At 42.9% G+C, this 21,464-nt stretch overlaps 2 protein-coding genes across 4 annotated transcripts in view; one reads left to right on the top strand and one right to left on the bottom strand.

Moving 5' to 3' along the window:
- Window positions 1–1,360: 1,360 nt before the first annotated feature.
- Window positions 1,361–16,310, top strand: LOC123768395 (uncharacterized). Of its 3 annotated transcripts, none has more exons than XM_069336265.1 (4): window positions 1,361–1,486; window positions 11,677–11,787; window positions 12,877–13,042; window positions 13,601–16,310. In XM_069336265.1, the coding sequence occupies exons 2-4, from the start codon at window positions 11,685–11,687 to the stop codon at window positions 13,677–13,679; spliced, it is 348 nt and encodes a 115-aa protein (XP_069192366.1). In that variant the 5' UTR covers window positions 1,361–1,486; window positions 11,677–11,684; the 3' UTR covers window positions 13,680–16,310. The 3 variants fall into 3 exon arrangements, with proteins under 3 accessions (XP_069192366.1, XP_045614829.1, XP_045614828.1); XM_045758873.2 differs by lacking the exon at window positions 1,361–1,486 and adding an exon at window positions 3,636–3,805; XM_045758872.2 differs by lacking the exon at window positions 1,361–1,486 and adding an exon at window positions 4,234–4,458.
- Window positions 16,311–17,777: 1,467 nt separating this feature from the next.
- Window positions 17,778–21,464, bottom strand: part of LOC123768533 (ATP-dependent translocase ABCB1) — a 30,508-nt gene continuing 26,821 nt past the window's right edge. The window contains 4 exon segments of the mRNA XM_069336266.1: window positions 17,778–18,687; window positions 18,831–18,977; window positions 20,097–20,303; window positions 20,600–20,797. Of these exon segments, the coding sequence (XP_069192367.1) occupies window positions 18,496–18,687; window positions 18,831–18,977; window positions 20,097–20,303; window positions 20,600–20,797 (744 nt within the window). The 3' untranslated portion in view covers window positions 17,778–18,495.

The following is a 21,464-nucleotide window of genomic DNA, read 5'->3' as shown; positions in this document are numbered from 1 at the left end:
ACCAAGCATACGCCTTAGAACACTATAACACGACATGGTTAAAAGAATTGCAACCTGGGATTTAACTAACTCCTCTAGGGTTTCTGAAACTTCCACTGAAGCCTAATAAGGGGTTACACACACTTCCCCCATGTTCTCTGGTTTTGTAGTTAGGAATACCTCCAACGCTTCTTTTCGAATGCACAAAATAATCACATTAACGTGATGTATGAATGAGAAAATCTGTAAATACAGAAATACAAGCACATGAATGCAGGAAATAAGACGTTTGCGTATGGCAACATAAGTATTCGCCTGTTGATACTAGTTTTGGAGTACCCTGGTGTTCCCTTTAGTCCTTTGGAGTTCTCTTTAGTTCTTTGGAGATTCCTGGAGCCAGATTCACGAAAGCACTTACGCAAGCAGTTACGAACCTGTACATCTTTTCTCAATCTTTGGCGGCTTTGTTTCCAATTATTAAACAGTTAATGAGCTCCGAAGCACAAGGAGGTTGTTTATAACAATAACAACAGTTGATTGGGAAGTTTTCATGCTTATAAATTGTTTAATAATTGGAAACAAAGCCATCAAAGATTGAGAAAAGATTTACATGTTCGTAAGTGCTTTCGTGAATCTGGCCCCTGGAGTTCATTCATGTCCACTGTAGTCCCTCGAAAGTTCCCTAGAGTCCCACTGAGTTCCCTGGAGTCGGTACCTTGAGGTTCTCTATCCCTCAGCAACAGTAACCTTAGATTGGTTGGACTTGCTGAACAGATTTTTGCGTCATCAGCTGCACCTGCGTCACAAACACCTACTGATCATGACTGAACTTTCTCCGTGCGTGGTGCTGAAAGGTTTTATATTGCTTTTTTTTTTGCTATGCGCTCTGTGCTTAGGTAACGGTGTGGGTGTATTTACTATTTGTATTTAAAATTTGTGCCTGTTGGATCGAGCTTTAGCTCCTGGATCTCGTCTTTCTAGCCTCCGATGGTGTATTCAATGAAATGACGCCTGTACTATTAAAATTATGAATGTATTTTGTATGTTTTAATCTGCTTCTTTAGTTCATTCATTTTTCCACTACTCTTACAGTAAAAGAATACTTTGTAGCATCTATATCTCTCGCCTGCGCTCAAGAGAATACAGATTTAGGCATTTTAGTCGGTCCCAATAGTTTGGAAAATGGTAACCGTAAGGTATGGCACTTTCTTGTGCCGTGGGAGATTAACCCCTTCAACATAACAATTCCATCTTTCCCAGCCAAGAAGTCAACTAAAAATCAGGTCAAGCTTCGTCTAGAGGCAAAGTAGCAACTCCTTAAGCCAGATGGATTAGTAACAGAACACTCTCTCTCTAAAACCTTGTACACTTGTGGTTTTCTACACCAACACAGCAGTGCTGCTTGAAGTGCAATTGTGACAATAAGTGATTGTTCGTGTTTTGAGTGAAGAATCCACGTAAACAAGAGAGGCCTCTGCATTTAAGACCATATTCCTAGCACTTAAATGTAAGTGTGTCTTTATCATCACTTGCACTCAACTCTTTAAGACACAACTGTAACACACTTAGGGCTGAAGCGAGACACAGACACACCTAAATTATTAATGAATGTAACAGAGTCCATTGTATGTGGACTCTATCTCATGTTGGTCTGCGAATGCGTGATAGAGTTGTTCAATTAGCCAAAGAATATATCTTTAGAAAAGGAGTTGACATTGATCTTCGCTTTCCTATGGCAAGCCTAAGATCAACCACGGTCTAGTTGTGTGGATCACACAACCTACCATCACCAGAGAAATCTTAACAAGCAACACAGAAATTATCGACAGGTACAACGACAACAGGAGACTCGACATCAGCGAGGCCCTATACATCCAAAAGTCAAAACCAGCAATCAACAGCCAAATAACATATAATGACATTCTACCCACTTCAAGACCCTGAACCAACACAGAAGCAAGAACATAGAACACGTAGTGCTTATAATAATCATTTGTTCATTTAACACGCAGTGGCTTATAATACCCATTGTGCCATTGATCCACTTGTTCATCTCATTCATGTTCTGTATCACCTCACCCCAAGCGAATATAAGCATTGGCAGAGTATGGAAAATTTTTACGGGCTCACCATAGCCCGTGCTACATGGACACTTCGTTCTGAGTAGCTAAATCTGAAACAACAACAACATATGGAAAATTCGTTTACGAGCTATTCATGCCCGTGCCACCTCTTGGGTGGCTTAATCTTTATCAGTTGGAAAATTCGTACGTTGCAGCCCCGCTCCTGTGCCAGGTAAGTCCACTACGGGTTCACCATAGCCCGTGCTGCTCTGAACTTACGTTTCTAACAGCTGAATCTAAAACAACAACAACATGTGGAAAATTTGTCTTTGAAAGTGTAAGGAGTGCCTTGCGAAATGCTTCCCTAGGGGTCAGACCATAAATATAGTGTGAAAATGAACTTTGGAGAGTTAATTTTTCAATTCGCATCGACAGTGAAAAAAAATATAAGAAATATTGAGAAGATTCGTGTTAGAATCATTAATCTTTCCTTTTCGGTCATATTCAACAATATATATATATATATATATATATATATATATATATATATATATATATATATATATATATATATATATGTATATATGTATATATATATATATATATATATATATATGTATATATATATATATATATATATATATATATATATATATATATATATATATATATATATATATATATATATATATATATATAAAAGTCGACTTGAGAATGGTCCAGGACGGACCGAAACGTCGTCGTCCCTTCACCTTCTAGTGTGTGGTCTGGTCAACATACTTTAGCCACGTTATTGTGACATCGCCTGCACATACAATGCATGTTAGGCTTGTATCGAGCCCCCCCCCCCCCTATCCCCAGGGTCGAATTACTGACCCCACCCCAGGATGCAACTCCACAACTAGTTGACTAACTCCTGAGTACCTATTTACTGCTAGGTGAACAGGTGCATTAGGTGATAGGAAACGCGCCCAACCATTTCTGTCCCGCTATCCCTGATTGTGGGTCTAGAACGCACCCGACTGTACCAACGGGACACAAAATATATAACTAATTTGTTTATTTACAAAATATATAACTAATTCGGCACAAATGCCAAAAGCTTAGACGAAGCAGCTTTACCCTCAGCTCAGGATTATCCCTTCAAATACAAAAAAATCGATTCCAAGCAGCGGTTGCTAATTGTCGATGTTGTTAAACAAAAAATCCTCGTCACGGCCCTTGTGGATTTGTTCATTTGTTAAACAAAAGGTTATAATTAAGAAGAGAAAGCGCTAAGCCTATATCACTATATAGCACCTTGAAGGGATATTAGGACAAGAAATAGGGATACAAAGAAAAAGAACAGAGATATAAGGCTGAAGAATGGGATATGACGTCAAGGAATTGGGATATGAGTGTTTTTTAAGCCAGGGCAGTGAGAGGGTGAGGGAGGAAGGGGGGCTTAGACTGGGAGGGAAAAGGGGGGGTTGGGAGGGAGAGGTCACTTAAAGCACGTTCGTCTGTTGAGTGACCCCGACCATGCCCCCATCACGTGATCTCTAGCCTTGCTCCTGAGCCCGCTGCCTGGAGGAACCTCATTGCTGGTGGCGGCGGTGCTGGAGGGGTGCAAGAAGCAGCTCCTTGCTAGCGGAGGAGGAGAGAGAAGCCCCCCTGGCGGTACTCCACGCTCCGGTATGTTCTGCTGACGTGATCTCAGGTGCCTGTGAACGCTCCGACCTGGCGCTGCTTGGCAACTCTCACACTTAATCCTGAACGCAAGGGTTCGTTGTTTAACGTTTTTATGATGATTTCCATACTTCATTCACCCTTAATTTTGCATTACAAAGCGTTGTTCGGAATAAGGCATACGTGAGGGGTATTTTCCAAGGGAAATGTAGAGTCAGGTTGAGAGAATGTTTAGTGCAGAGTGCTTTCCCAGGCTACGTGACGCCAGACAGGTACTCCAGGAGGAGGCATCCCCCCACCCCATCCTACTATAGGTCCAAGGCTATGAGGGGCTAGACAGTTTTCGTTGGGTAGGTGAGCTAAAGAGGTGTAGGGGGTAGTATTCATGGGGAGAGGGCGGTGGGGAGGAGAGGGATACTGAGAAGGTCGTCTATGAGAGATAGAATTGGGGGGAAGGGGGTGATTAAGGGATTTAGACGGGGTTGGCGGGCTAGTGATGGCTGCCGGACACCCCCCCCTTCCCCTAGGGTCCGACACAACCACCTTCCATTCCTAGTTCAGCTGTGAGAGAGAGAGCAACACCACTCGCCCGCCTGCCCTACAAACAGTCGACACTAGCCCGAGAGTTACATGTTGGTTCGTGAAGGACTTTGTCCAGTGCTCTGCCCCACAGTGTCCAGGAGCCGGCCCCCACACCACACCCTGCACACAGCCATCCATCACAGTCCGTTCTGCCCTCTCTACCCCGGTAAGAACACTCAGTCTTCCTCAGCTGGTTAGTCGGCTCTTGCAGTTTGGGAACCTTAATTTGCCACAGAAATGCAAATTATAGTATTCTGTTTTATTAAAAAACTTGTAGCTATTTTTTATTTCTTAATTTTAGATACGAAATATTCATTTCATAACTGATTTTTTTTAAATATTAATATACATAAATTACCTTTATTTACACAATTCAAATATCTTGTGCATATATTTAAAATATCTTTATTTTCATAATTAAAATATTTTTATTTACATCATTAAACTTTCTTAAATATTAATTTATATAATAAAACTATAATAAATGCACTTGACCATATTCTGGTTCTTAAATGTATACAGAGCATTTAATTCTGCATCGTTACTGTCTGTATTGACTGTCCGTGACCAGTAGTTAGTTCATTAATCATCATTAGTTAATTAGTTCACCCACACTCACCTCGGCCATAGCCATCCTGAGGAAAAGGTTTCACGACCACGTAATGGATTTAGGAACTGAACCATGCCTATCCAATTTTGTTTTTTGTTTTAAAGCAAGTTGCTGAATTGATGAGCTAGTTAAGATGTTCAGCGACTAAGTATAGTCAGTGTTGCTATTACTGTTAAGTTACTAATGTTAAATAAAATGTTTATTCAGGTAAGGTACATACATACAAGAGATTTTACATAAATTGATAGATTTATAGATAGAGCTAGTACATACAATGCCTAAAGCTACTATTACGCAAAGCGTTTCGGGCAGAAACGTAACAAAGGTAACTTATGTTGGAAGAATGTGACCTTCTGGGCTTGTTGTTTAAGATTCAGCTACTCGGAACAAAAGTTCCAAGTAGCACGGGCTATGGTGAGCCCGTAGTGGACTTACCTGGTACAGGAGCGGGGCTGTAACTGACCTTCTGGGCGGGGTCAACTGTATTCATAGCTGAGGTCACACGAGTTTTTTGTTTGTGTCTATAAATAGCTTGTTAAAGGTCCCATATATAGGGAGGTCCGGAGCTGGGTGGTTTGGTTACAGTTCAAGTCGTTAAGATTAGCAATTTACATTTGTGATGAACTAGTAACATGCAAGTTTAATTTGCTAGACGAGTAGCACAGTGGTCTACGTGCTCGAATCTCAACCAAGGATCCAGGGTTCGAATTAGCATACCAGAAATATCCTAGGGGAAGGTCAGTAGCCTACCCAAGGATGGGGTAAGACCTGGATAAACATAAGTGCAGTCTTCCTGTCCCCTGATAACAGGAATTATGAGGCATTTTGAAACGTTAATGTAAACATTCGCTTGTTAAACATGATTGGCTTTAAAGCCTAGTAACACATATATGTTTATGTGTACTCTCACAATAGTAGACCAGACCACACACTAGAAGTTGAAGGGACGACGACGTTTCGGTCCGTCCTGGACCATTCTCAAGTCGATTTGTGATGAGGAGGTTGTTGTTTAAGATTCAGCTACTGGGAACAAAAAGTTCCAAGTAGCACGGGCTATGGTGAGCCCATAGTGGACTTACCTGGCACAGGAGCGGGGCTGTAACTTGGATGAGGAGGTAGAGACAGGCAATAAATAGGCAAGAGAGAGCTGAGGCGGAAAGTAAGGTGTAGGGGATAGTAGTAATAATGAGAACTGCAGAAGGCCTATTGGCCCATACGAGGCAGCTCCTATTATAACCACCGGAGATAGTAATAGGAATTAGAAAAGGATAGCAAGAGAGCGTAGGAGAAGACAATGAACAGAAAAATGGGAGAAGAGAGAAAGAAAAGGAAAGAGAAAGAAAGATAAATGGAAGGGGTAAGCTTATGTTAAGTCACGTTTGTTAGAAAGATTAGAGCATTTGAGTATATACTGTGAAAGGGAAGAGTCCACAGCAACAAAGCCAGGACTCAAGTTCATGTTGGGTACATTGTGTACCCAACATTATTATTATTTTATTATTATTATCTTTGTTACATATTTCGTGAGATATAAAGTGTTTGGAAAATAATATAGGGCCATTAATAACATAAGAACAAAGGTAACTACAGAAGGCCTATTGGCCCATACGAGGCAGCTCCTATCTACAACCAGCCAATTAATGTTAACTAAATTGCTGAGGTGGGAAGAACTGAGGAAGTAGAGGAAATCCTGAGACTTCTCTCTCTGTTACTCTCTCCCTCACTCCTTCTCTCTCTCTCTCTCTCTCTCTCTCTCTCTCTCTCTCTCTCTCTCTCTCTCTCTCTCTCTCTCTCTCTCTCTCTTCTCTTTCTCTTTCTCTCTCTCTCTCTCTCTCTCTCTCTCTCTCTCTCTCTCTCTCTCTCTCTCTCTCTCTCTCTCTCTCTCTCTCTCTCTCTCTCTCTCTCTCTCTCTCTCTCTCTCTCTCTCATTTAAACTTTAAATGTTACACTCACAAGACAAGGGGTGGAAAGACAATCGAGGGAGGAACTTAAGTGCCTTAACGTGGCTGGTGAGAGTGATAGTAAGGTCATTGGGTCTGCCCTATTGTAGCACGGGGTTGCTATGCGGGAGATGAGGATGCTGGCGGTCGCTGGTGGTGGTGATGCTCATTTTTTTTTTTTTTTTTTTTTTATTTTTTTTTTTTTAGATATATACAAGAGTTGTTACATTCTTGTACAGCCACTAGTACGCGTAGAGTTTCGGGCAGGTCCCTGGAATACGATCCCCGCCGCGAAGAATCGTTTAATTGTGGTAGTTATTGGTAGTGTAGATATAAACAACTCATGTTGGTAGTTATTGGGAGTGTTGATATAAACTGGTAAGAACATAAGATTGAAGGCAACTACAGAAGGCCTATTGGCCCATACCAGTCAGCTTCTATTTATATTCACCCAGACTCATTCATATACATGTCTAACCTAAGCTTGAAACAATCAAGTGATCATCCTACTTCTATTGTGTTACAGGGTAACTCACATGGCATACTGTGAGATCTCCTATTGTTTATGCTGCCCCTGTCATTTATTGTGTTGGCAAAGGTAGACTAAGCAAATTGTAGATGGTACAAAATAATCTATGAGAATAATCCCAAGATTATTCTCATTGCCCAAAAAAGACTATTACCTTGAGGTTACCTTGAGGTGCTTCCGGGGGCTTAGCGTCCCCGCGGCCCGGTCGTCGACCAGGCCTCCTGGTTGCCGGACTGATCAACCAGGCTGTTGGACGCGGCTGCTCACAGCCTGGTTGATCAGGTATCCTTTGGAGGTGCTTATCCAGTTCTCTCTTGAACACTGTGAGGGGTCGGCCAGTTATGCCCCTTATGTGTAGTGGAAGCGTGTATTACTGTATTACTATTACTGAGATAATGATATTATGATTGAACTTACAGAGTATTGGGGATAGAATTGCAGAGATAAATGAAGCTTTGGCGATTAGATTAATGAGAGGTGAGGTGACACTGCCATCATTAGTGCATAGTTCATGAGATTTCCATCTGTGATGCGCCATCCTCTTCTTTACTTCTCTCTCAGTGTCTCCCATATTCACCAAATTCGTACGGGCTCACCATAGCCCGTGCTACATGGACATTTCGTTCTGAGTAGCTAAATCTAAAACAACAACAATCACCAAACTCCTTGGCCAAATGAACGGTCCACTCCACCTGCTGATGAAAAGTTAGTTGACATGTCGAGGGGAAATAACAGCCGCGTCCGTGCATTAATCCGTGCCTCTTACTGTATGTGGTCCTTCCGGGGAGATTTTCCTGCCGAGTTTAAAACTTTGTAACCCAAGTCCCGTCTGTCGTTGATCACTACACTTCTTCGGTCACTCATCACTGTCAGTAATCACTTAACTCTCTGCGCACAGTTTTCCGTTTTTGTCTCCTGGTCATTGCTACCTGAAAAGGCCTGGTAGCGTCTTGTCTATCATGCGTCAAAGTCACTGGATCACAAGTTCACAACTTTCTAGGGCGCTCCAAGACGCACCCTTCCTCCACCACGACTGGACAATCACTGTCAAACTTCCTATTGAGAGAGAGAGAAGATTAAGCCACCCAAAAGGTGGCTTGGGCATGAATAGCCCATAAGTGGTGGCCCTTTTGAGCCATTACCAGTATCAATAGATGATACTGGAGATCTGTGGAGGTGCGGCTGCACCCTGCGTGACGGGAGATCCCCGCCGCGCATCCCTTCCCGTCTCCCGTGAACTTCCTATTGATTGATGAAGATTAAGCCACCCAAGAGGTGGCACGGGCATGAATAGCCCGTAAGTGTGCATGGCTTCTCCATTACGACCAAATATGGTTGACGGAGCTCTGCAGCATCAAGTACCTTAGGAGCCCATCGTCTCAGTTCCTTCAGTCTTTCACTTATTGTGAGAAATTTTCACTCATTTTTCACTCATGGTCTGTTTCCTGTACTCATAGAATCTTACACTTGACAGTTTATTCAAACCCATCCCCCCTAATATGATATACTTATATAAAATACTCGGTCGAACCAATATATACTACTGGAACCTTCTCCCCTCCCCCCCCAAAAAAAAAAAGGTTTTGTGATCTTAAAGTTATGAAGTCAGAGAAAAAGCCCAACCACTTGGGGTGGACGGTAGAGCAACGGTCTCCCGTCATGCAGGCCGAGGTTCAATCCCCGACCGTCCAAGTGGTTGGGCACCCTTCCATTCCCCCGTCCCATCCCAAATCCTTATCCTGATTATTGTCGTTATTTTATTGTCCTCTCACAGACATGCAGGCATAATAATAATAATAATAATAATAATAATAATAATAATAATAATAATAATAATAATATTTTATTTATAAAAGTATATACATTTGGTACACGAAACAGGAGGAACTTGTAAGTAAGAAACGTACATTACATATAGTCACTAATACGCATATATATATATATATATATATATATATATATATATATTATATATATATATATATATATATATATATATATATATATATATATATATATATATATATATATATATACATATATTTATTTATTTATTATTTATTTATTTATTTATTTATTTATTGGATATTCTCAATAACCAATAAACTTTAGAAAATTAGAAACGTAGTTTTCAATTATACCTCCCGGCATACACATTGTTAGGATCGATGTGTCTGAAGGTGATTTACATAGATTCTGAAGAAACGAAGTCATGAAATGAGATTTGCAGCGGGATATAATTAGTATTGCATAACACAAGCATGTACAGCTGGTTTGGTGAGTTGACAGCCGGTTCTGGAGCGGTGTTCCCGTGCTTGTGGCGTGGCCCGATCCGCCAGGCATCATCTGATTGGTCCTTCTTTCAATGACGTCAGATGTTGTTTAGGCTGGTCACTCACAATCTTCTGATTGGTCGAACTGCAGATGACGTCTGACGTTGGTAATTCATCTTCTTGTGATTAGTTCTTCTGTGGAAGCTGTCGCAACATGTGAACCTTATTTTTACCTACTTTGAGGTGCTTCCGGGGCTTAGCGTCCCCGCGGCCCGGTCGTCGACCAGGCCTCCTGGTTGTCGGACTGATCAACCAGGCTGTTGGACGCGGCTGCTCGCAGCCTGACGTATGAGTCACAGCCTGGTTGATCAGGTATCCTTTGTGGAGGTGAAGCACAATTTTTCTGATTGTTTTTGTTTGGTGAGTGACGTCAGGAGTGGTTGTAGTCTACCCACACACCTTCTCGTCGGTCCTTATAGGATTGACAATTGATTGATTGATAAAGATTAAGCCACCCAAGAGGTGGCACGGATGTATAGCCCAGGCTGTGACTCATACGTCAGGCTGCGAGCAGCCGCGTCCAACAGCCTGGTTGATCAGTCCGGCAACCAGGAGGCCTGGTCGACGACCGGGCCGCGGGAACGCTAAGCCCCGGAAGCACCTCAAGGTAACCCACAAGTAGAATGACGTCAACTCTTCTCAATGATGCACAGTAAATCATCGTATTTATTTTGTTCTGAATTAGAAAGCTGATTGGTCTATATTTCAGGTCATATCAGACGCCAATTGGCCCTTTATCGTCAGAGGTCAGATACAAAAAAAAATCCATTCTTAAGTAGAATTGAAGGGGAACGTCAGAATGTATTTTTCCATCGTGATCCTCTGTTCTTATTGGTTGAACTTGTGTCGTTGGCTGAACATAGTTGTGTCGTTAGCTGTATGTGATGAAAAATATTTTTGATAATTCGTTGTAACAATAATATGTAGTATGCCTCGGGAAAATTAACCATCGGAATAACTAAGTTAATGTTACGGAAATTATGCCTTCCGTATGCTGACACAATTGTTAGTGTGTCTGTCTATCTTTCCCTCCCTTCTCTCCCCTCCCTACCCTTCACCCCCTTCTTCCACCCTTCACCTTGCAAGCAGTTAGCAGCATATACCAGCATATATTTATCACATTACCACTTAAATCTTAATTACGGGCTATTCATGCCCGTGCCACCTCTTAGGTGGCTTAATCCTTATAAATCTTAAATCTTAACCCCCGCCGTTGTCATGCCCTCGATCTCAAATCCCCTCATTTCCCATCCCTCTCCCCCCTCCCCAACTCTATCCCTTTACCCCAACACAGCATCTCTCCCACACCCCTTCCGTACATCTATCCCTTTCCATTCCTATTGAGAGAGGGAACAGGAATGGCAGGAAGAAGTAAATATAAAACGCAGACAACAGCAACTTAACCTCTCCTAGGCCTAAATAATTGTATCTGGTATAATTAGGAGCTTATATGGACTACATTAGGTTTAGGATTTAGGATAAACATTAGGTTTAGGATACGTTCATTTAGGCCTAATACAGGTTAGGATTGTTGCTTATTGTATTTAATCCTTTCCGAGTCCCTCTTCCATATGCAGCGCCCTCCCCCCACACAGGCAGCTCCCCACCCCCACACAGGCAGCTTCCCCACCCCCCCACACAGGCAGCTCCCTCCCCCCACACAGGCACCTCCCCACCCCCACACAGGCAGCTCCCTCCCCCCACACAGGCAGCTCCCCACCCCCACACAGGCAGCTCCCTCCCCCCACACAGGCAGCTCCCTCCCCCCACACAGGCAGCTCCCCACCCCCACACAGGCAGCTTCCCCACCCCCCCACATAGGCAGCTCCCTCCCCCCACACAGGCAGCTTCCCCCCCACCTCCACACAGGCAGCTTCCTCCCCCCACACAGGCAGCCCCCCACCCCCACACAGGCAGCTTCCCCCACAGTTGACTGTCACAGCGTGCAACTGACCCTCCTGCCCCACCCCAGGCAGCATCATGGCCTCCATCCCGCAGACGCTGCAGCTGACCAAGACCCAGCACCGCCAGCAGCGCAGAGGGCGTCTCAACCCCGAACAAGGCTCCTACTTCCAGAACGCAGGTGAGGCTAGGTGACTGGATAGACCATGGAATAGGTGAATAGAAGTGTGGGGGTGAGGACAGGGATAGGAGATGATATATGCGAAATTATGCTATTCTGTGTTATTGTATACACATATAACGTTATATATCAAATGAACAAATCCTCAACGGCGTGATATATCAAGTTAACTGATCCTTGTGAGGGCAGTAGCACTCCAGGTTGCAATTCTTTTGACCATGTCGTTGTACAGTTGACTTAAGTCGCATCTGGGAACATCCCGTGCGTAGATTCGAACCCTCATCAAGGCTTTTGTGGATTTGTTCACGTTATTGTATGTTCTTTTAATGGATGGATAAATGGTAAATGTCATAGGGTGTGCATATACTTATTGGTTGGACAATTCCTGTGTGTATAGATAGTTATTGGTTGAACATGTCTTGTGTGGATAGATAAAAGTATGATTAGTGGTTGATCAAAAGTACGAACTGGGAAAGAAAAGTGAGAAGTAGTGGTAGAGAGGACACACGACAGAGCAGAGTGTGGAGTAGCAGGAGAGTCTGAGGCAACAGTAAGGTAGTGTAAGTCTGGATACTGAATAAATCCTTGAGGTAGAGTCTAATTGTGTTTTGTATTGGTTAAGTCCAGTGTAGAACACAATGGACTTGTGTAAGGCCTTCTGTCGTGATGTGTGTGTCGGGTTTGTTGTAATTTTCAGTGTTGATTCTGTCATGTTTTTCTTTTTTCTCTGTTTATTCCTTGATATTCCTCTCTCTCTCTCTCTCTCTCTCTCTCTCTCTCTCTCTCTCTCTCTCTCTCTCTCTCTCTCTCTCTCTCTCTCTCTCTCTCTCTCTCTCTCTCTCTCTCTCTCTCTCTCTCTCTCTCTCTCTCTCTCTCGCTCTCTCTCTCTCTCTCTCTCTCTCTCTCTCTCTCTCTCTCTCTCTCTCTCTCTCTCTCTCTCTCTCTCTCTCTCTCTCTCTCTCTCTCTCTCTCTCTCTCTCTCTCTCTCTCTCTCTCTCTCTCCTCTCTCTCTCTCTCTCTCTCTCTCTCTCTCTCTCTCTCTCTTCTTCTCTCTCTCTCCTTCAATCAATCTTCGTCTCTCCTCCCTAGAGCTAGAGCAACCCATGCGGTACAGCAGCAAACTGATGAACAGCATCTGGGGTCAGTACAATGAAAACTCTGTGCACAACTTCAAGTCGCTGCAGTGCGGAGGTGTGGCGGCCCCCGACACCCAGGAGACTCAGCAACAGCTGCAGGATGCGCCTTCCACCACTAGGTGAGTGTATTGTTAACGTTGGATGTCTTCTAGCTGTTTGGTAGCTCACCTGTCTTAAGATGGCAGTGTTATCTTTTGCAAGTCTGTAGGTCCTTCTGGTTGTTCTCGGGAAATAAGTGATTGTGTAATATATATATATATATATATATATATATATATATATATATATATATATATATATATATATATATATATATATATATATATATATGAGATACATGTTTACTTAATCGAAATGTATATTGATGCGAGATGGCCAGTGTTACGTGCTGGGTCAATATGTTCAGCCTAAGTCACACACAGAGATCACACTAACGTGATGCATCAAATGAACAAATCCACAAGGGCCGTGACGAGGATTCGAACCTGCGTCCGGGAGCATCCCAGACACTGCCTTTTTAACCCTGTCGTAGCTCAGTCGATTAAGGCAGTGTCTGGGATGCTCCCGGACGCAGGTTCGAATCCTCGTCACGGCCCTTGTGGATTTGTTCAAGCCTAAGTGTTAAGGTTCTCGATGCAAAGATTGAATGCGGATTTTTTGTTTCTTTCCTTGGATAGGGAGGTGTTCCAACAGCGTCTGGGGGAACTGGGTACAGCGGTGGCCGCCAATTTTATGGACAACCTGCATCAGTACTAGCAGCGCCGCGCCGCCTTTGCGTCACCACCACCACCACTACCACCAACCACTTACTAGTACTACTACCACCACCACTGCTACAACCACAGGCCTGTCCACATCGCCTTACTCCCCCCCCCCCCCCTCACTCACTTTACTGCTACCTGCAACTTGAATCGATTGACTTGTGGTCTACAACACTTTCGTAGCTAAATTACCTTTTATTTTGCTCCCATCTCAACATTTGATAAACCTCTGAGCCACTACCAGCAGCACATCTTTAAACCAACACAATAGTGCTAATATACCCAATTGATTAATTAACACCGCAGCTCAGATTAATCCACCTGGCTTAAGATGCGGTCGTACCTGACTGGGACACGAACCCGTAACCCTACCGGATGAAAAATAAAAGCCAGTGTGCCATCAGCACCCGACTTACAGTTGCAGTTGAAGCCACAATGACAGGTCATGTACATACGGGCAGAAGCCCCATATTGGTTCAGGCTTCATACTCTGCCCTATGATGCCCAGCCTCCAGGAGGACAAAGACGTTTATCAACAAATGTTATTACTCGAAGCCAAACATTTTAACTATCAAATACTAAAGAAAAAAAACGGAAATGAAGAGGAAAAACTCGTTTTTCCTCTTCATTTCGTTGCTATGTAGTAATTCAGTGCATAATAAGTCTGATTTATATAGGTAATTGGTTAGTGATAATATTTGTTTCAAACCCAGAAAAAATTTCAACCACGAACATTTGTCAAAGGCTGTTTTAAGCGTAATGAAATATGTTGATAGTGATGATTCTTGGAGCGGGCGGAGGCGCAGAAGCGCAGAGATGCAGTTTATAATATGGGTCTTTTGGTCGAGGTGGTCACCCTGCCAGCAGTGTGACCACACCCTAGGGATGCACCGGAGGGACCAAGGCACCTCACTTATCAGGGCTCATCACCACCTAACCCAACACAAACCTGCCCTGAGCTAACATGGGCTAATGTATGTCAGCCCTTTTTAGGTCTGGATAGATTGGGTTCGATTTCTAATGGAATCCTAGCGTCACTGAGCTGTTTGCTGAGATTCACTTAGAACAGAGGTGCTGTTCAGCTATTCCTGGCCCTGATCAGCCATTCCTGGCTCTAATTATCCATCTGGGGTCTTGATCAGCCAATCGTGGCCCTGATAATGGATGGTTCCTTGTGCCCTCCCTCGCGGCAACGGCTCCACCACTCAGCTGATGTAGAGAATATTGAAAAATAAAATAAAAATATATATATTACGAATAGAGCCATGCGAATAATATACCAAAATAACGCTTAGTAGACTATGTATCATCTTCCTGATTGGTATATCCGAGCAAACAGATCAGAAAATATGCTGAGTATAGTTTCAAAAGTCAGGGAAGGGTGACACTCTACTTCATTAGAAAACAACAGACTTTTCACTTATAAATGCCGAGAAACCGCAGGTGTCCTCATTATTACAGAAATTAGCAACATTTTTAGTCAATACATCTTTCAATTCTTTATAAATCTGTTGTGATTATATATTTTTTAAGCCCGTTCGTATATTAATTAGTTTCAGGTTAATTCAAAGGAAGAGCTCCCTCTTTCCTGCCAAGGTTTAAAGTCTTCCACATTATCTCTTGCAAGAATGTGTTGCATTCTTAATACAAGAATGTGTTGCATTCTTAATACATGGCTTAATACAAGAATGTGTATTAATACACATTCTTAATACAAGGCTACTTGTTAACTCTTGTGTATTCAATGTGTCTTGTGTCAGTGAACCAGGCTAGTTAGACGATCAAGAAGCGCTAGTTAGACAATCAAGAAGGGCTAGTTAGACATCAAGAAGCGCTAGTTAGACATCAAGAAGGGCTAATACAAGTCTGTGTATTCACAAGAGCCTATGTATACACAAGAGCCTATGTATACACAAGAGTCTATGTATACACAAGAGTCTATGTATACACAAGAGTCAATGTATACACAAGAGTCACTGTATACACAAGAGTCAATGAATACACAAGAGTCTATGTATACACAAGAGTCTATGTATACACAAGTCTATGTATTCACAAGAGTCTATGTATTCACAAGAGTCTATGTATTCACAAGAGTCTATGTATTCACAAGAGTCTATGTATTCACAAGAGTCTATGTATTACACAAGAGTATGTATTCACAAGAGTATGTATACATAAGAGTCTATGTATATTCACGTGTTTATACATGTAGATACACTAGATAGTGTGTGCACGTTCATGAACTTGAGTATATATGTATACTTTGCAGACACGAGTATATATGTATACTTTGCAGACACGAGTATACATGTATTCTCACTGGAATATACATTTATTCATAATTGCACCTGTATACACACATGCACATGTATACGAGTTGAAGTGTACACATACATGTGCTTGAGTGTATACATATACAGACTAGATGAACATGTATACACACTAGAATGTTCATGTGTGAACACTAGAACATAAGACTCCAGTTTCCAGCTTGCCTCTTTCTAGGCCTATATTTAATTACTGATTGCTAACCTCTATGTGTAGGCCTACATATAATTGACGTTTGTTTCTCGTGTAATCAAATTCATAACTACTTCCGGAATAAAATTATAAAAAAAAACTTTATTGTAGTTTATCGTCTCCAGAAAACACAATGCAATATAAATATTCACAAAAAAAAACGAATACAGACACACATAAGAATATTACTAATAAATATAATAACGATAACACAATACAAAATAAACGAGATTTAATAAACTTACAAAATAATAACAGCATCAAATACAGCACAGTTTCCCTTAATGCAAAATACATTAACAGTGTGTAAGAAAATACTAACTTCTTTAGAGTTGAATATAACTTTAAATTCAAAGTTGAATAATGATTCTCATTCGATGTTGTGTATTATGTAGATAACTGAGCAGAGAGATTTAATATTATATGGAAAAAAACGTTTCTACACCCAGAGTCAGGTTACATATGATCCTACACCCAGAGTCAGGTTACATATGATCCTACACACAGTCTGGTCATGTGTACTCCTACACCCAGAGTCAGGTTACATATGATCCTACACCCAGAGTCAGGTTACATATGATCCTACACCCAGAGTCAGGTTACATATGATCCTACACCCAGAGTCAGGTTACATATGATCCTACACCCAGAGTCAGGTTACATATGATCCTACACCCAGAGTCAGGTTACATATGATCCTACACCCAGAGTCAGGTTACATATGATCCTACACCCAGAGTCAGGTTACATATGATCCTACACCCAGAGTCAGGTTACATATGATCCTACACACAGTCTGGTCATGTGTACTCCTGGTTGATACCTGGTTGATATTAACCTGGTCTACCTGGTTAACCTAGATACCTGGTCTGACTCCTACACACGGAGTCAGAACCATAACAATAGCCAAACTGCAAATATCATAAACAATTTATTTAAAAAAAGAATCTAAAAATGTGCATATATGTGTGTATTTACTATTCATATTTACTATTTCTTTATTGCCTTTCTAACTCTGTTGCCTAATGTACTGACTCCTGATCTGTTTTCCTCTATCATATCTATTACATGTATTTTTCTCTCACACACCCCCACATCCCCAAGATGCAGCCCGTAGCACATGTCTGACTCCCAGGTACCTATTTACTGCTGAACAGGAGCATCAGGTGAAGGGAACTGTTCATTTGTTTCTGCCTCGACCGGAAATCGAACCATATGAGTCCACATACATAGCATCTCGTAGGAATTTGTCTCGTAGTACACTTGGCTTCGCTCTCGACTAGCAATCGGGGATCCCAGATTCGATTCCCCTGGCGGGGCAAAAAAGGTTGGGCACGTTTCCGATCATCTAATGTCTCTGTTCACCTAGCAGTAAGTAGGTACCCCTGGAGTTAGGAAACTGTTGTGGGGTTCCATCCTAGGGAGGGCCGGTAGTTTGACCTTGAAAGGGGGGGGGGGCCTTACAAGACAAAGTATATATATACACAGGCGTTCTGTCCCCGACTAAACGAATTATCATCAATAAACACAGCCTGCAAATACTAATAACCGGTTAAAAAAATACATAAAATATTGTACAACCATTTAATAGGATATGTGGTTTATCCGACTACAATAGAATCAGTGTTCAGTCAGACTATCCAATCGCTAAACAAGCTCACTAACGAGATTGAGTGATTGTCATTTTGCGTGAACGTGATTGGCTGGGATTTACTTTATATTTGCAATTATTTTTTTGTTGAAAGGGTTTGGGGCAATTTTATATACTTCCATCAGCTGGTAATTGTGTTTGATAATCCCTCCTTGTATTTGTACATGGCAATATATTGTTTTATCGAGTGGTGTGTTGTGATCTACCCACAAATGAGCATACACAACTTACACTGCCAGTGTAAATATATAACTTGTGCCTAGCACTACACACACAGACACGCGGCTAGACACAGACACACCCCCAGACACATCCCCAGACACACAGACACACCATCAGACACATCCCCAGACACACAGACACGCGCCCCAGACACAACCAGCCAGGGCCATGAATCACTTACAAGATATGAACCTTTAACCTCGAGTACGACGGCTTCGTCTATGTTTACTAACTAGTTTACGTGGTTCAAAGCGCTCCAAGGTCGTCTTCAAATCAAAGTTAAGTAAGAAGTGCAGATCTTGTAAGTGGGTATGTCTGTGAAGTAAGAAATTATCAAAGGAAGGCACCAAGCCCAAGTGGACATCTGTGAATACTTGAGCCTCGGGCCTGTAAACGTCTTCCTGTAGGATCCAGCTCAGTGGGAACTGCCGTGGAGGGCGTAGTAGTGGCCTCGCTTCTGCAGCAACTCCCTATGGGTACCGGACTCCACCACCCGGCCGCCGTCTACCACAGCGATGGAGTCTGCGCCTTGGACGGTAGAGAGGCGGTGGGCGATCACGATGCACGTGCGGCCCTCTTGTGCCCTCTCCAGCGCCTCCTGGACCGCCTGTCAACGCACAACCACAGTGATTGACACATAGGATCAGGCCGAAAATGTCTTCTAAAAATCTTTTCCCCTTTGCAATGTGATTTTCCGAAGCTAGAAAACTAGACGCTAGAAACAGAAACATATAGACGGAACCCACTGACCTTCTCACTCTCTGTGTCAAGGGCAGAGGTGGCTTCGTCCAGAAGAAGCACACTAGGGTTTCGAACCAAGGCTCGGGCGATTGCTATGCGCTGCTTCTGACCACCAGATAACTGGGTTCCCTTGGGTCCAACACGAGTCTCGTATCCCTGAGGGAAGGGCTACAGGGTCAAATAGGGTCTTCAGACTGTTGAAAAGGGAACTCGTTACCTGGAAAGTTGGAATTTCTCTCGAATATTTTTAGTTAAAAAGAGGTAAGGTTATTCTTTGGAGAAAGAGTTATGCTGATATGACTAGGACTTTTTTTTTACAGGAGGGTACAGGAGTAGATGACTTCTGACTCCTGTTAATAGGCTAAACCTTTTCTTTCAATAGTATTTTTTTTCTGGAACATAATCCACCAATCGGTTTTACTGCCAGGTCACCAAGTGCTGCTGGACGAACAGTTATAGATTGGTTCCTAGTCAATCCTTATCGTTTTTTTTCACAGCGCGAGTGATTGTATCATATGTACAGTGTGTGTGTGTGTGTGTGTGTGTGTGTGTGTGTGTGTGTGTGTGTGTGTGTGTGTACGAACCTAGTTGTGTTTGCGGGGGTTGAGCTCTGGCTCTTTGGTCACTCCTTTCAACTGTCAATCAACTGGTGCACAGATGCCTGAGCCTACTGAGCTCTATCATATCTACATTTGAAACTTTGTATGGAGTCTGCCTCCACCTGTGTGTGTGTGTATCTTACTACTAAGCATATTACTGACCGTTTCCAGGAAGCAACCCCACAAGAGACTGTCTAACTCCCAGGTACCTAATTACTTGTAAGTGAAAAGAGACAAGACGTAAAAGGAAACGCTATTACTCTGTTTTTGTTCCGGACAGGATACGAACCCCTGAACCTATAAATGAGAATCGAAATCGTCTTGACCATGAGAGGATATGAGAATTAGAAGCTGTCATCCACTCCAACTTTCCTGATCTCGGTCACTGGTCCACTCCAATATATACGTGGAGATCCCTATTTCGTGATAATTACTGTACAGTTACCAACACCCAAAACCAAGGCAACAAAGGGGTGCTGATAGTGTTCCATATATAGAAACAATATCATAAGCTATAATTCCATGTAATGTTAACTTATTGTAAACCGCCAATATAAAAAAAATTCATTCACACCTGGAATGTACTGGAAGAAGAAGGTGTAAGGGGCTGACACAGCTAGACTGACGAAACTCCTTCACTCAAAGAGTCCGAATAGGTACAAGAATAGTGACTTACGTCTGGGAGGGACTCTACGAAGGCGTGAATGTTAGCCTGCTGGGCTGCCCAGACAATCTCCTCCCTGCTGACGAGGCGAGAGTTGTCACCGTAGGCAATATTTTCCGCGACGGTGCGGTCAAAGAGCACGGGTTCCTGGGACACCAGACCCAGCTGTCTCCTCACCCAGGAGACGTCGAGTTGCTGAACATTCTCCCCGTTGATGCTCTGAGGGAACGGAGGACGCAGAGGGATAGATTTAGCTGACAGATAGGAGATAGAAATGGGAGGGAGAGGTAAACGACGGGAGGGTAAGAGTAAGCGAAAGATAGATACAAATAGGAAGAGCATAGAGCGGATTATGATTCAAAGGAAATTTTACACACAACAGCAGTGTCGCACGTTAAAATAATAATTTTTCTTCAGCTTTTACTTGCTTTTACCAAAGCCTCCACCACAGTCAACTAACAACTACCACACACACCAACACCAGCCACCACCACCACTACCACCCCGACACCTACCACCGTGCCAGCCCCGGCGTCATAGAACCTCTCCAGGAGGGCGATGATAGTGCTTTTGCCACAGCCAGAACCGCCCACGAGTGCCAAGGTCTGCCCACGACCCACGCCCACCTTCAGACCACTCAGGATGGGCACATCACGACGGCTCGGGTACGTGAAATGCACGTCAGTCAACTGGATGTCCCTCACGTCCTCGTTCTGGTCTCCACAAAAGAAAGCAACATGTCAGGCGCTCGCCGAGCTCTTAAATTATTACAATAAATTTGAGCAAAGGAGGAAATTGATGTTGAACATATTGCATAAATCAAGACTATATTCTACACTTATTGCAGATGCCGACAAATGCGTTTGAAGGCTTTCACAACTTCCAGAATTAAAATGCAAATGTTTTCTTTGTCCGATAAGAGGATATATGTCAACAATGCAGGAGACTAACACTTCAATAGCATTTGCAAATATTTTTACATGTGAGAAATTTAACATCTCTTCCTACGCCTCTTCGTCCTTGAACACATCTACTCCCCCTTCTCTGTCTGTCTGTCTGTCTGTCTGTCTGTCTGTCTGTCTGTCTGTCTGTCTGTCTGTCTGTCTGTCTGTCTGTCTGTCTGTCTCTCTCTCTCTCTCTCTCTCTCTCTCTCTCTCTCTCTCTCTCTCTCTCTCTCTCTCTCTCTCTCTCTCTCTCTCTCTCTCTCTCTCTCTCTCTCTCTCTCTCTCTCTCTCTCTCTCTCTCTCTCTCTCTCTCTCTCTCTCTCTCTCTCTCTCTCTCTCTCTCTCTCTCTCTCTCACTCTCTCTCTCTCTCTCTCTCTCTCTCTCTCTCTCTCTCTCTCTCTCTCTCTCTCTCTCTCTCTCTCTCTCTCTCTCTCT

The sequence above is a fragment of the Procambarus clarkii genome, chromosome 35 (assembly GCF_040958095.1).
Source record: "Procambarus clarkii isolate CNS0578487 chromosome 35, FALCON_Pclarkii_2.0, whole genome shotgun sequence".
NCBI classification, from domain to species: Eukaryota; Metazoa; Arthropoda; class Malacostraca; order Decapoda; family Cambaridae; genus Procambarus; species Procambarus clarkii.
This window is presented reverse-complemented; position numbering and strand designations above follow the sequence as displayed.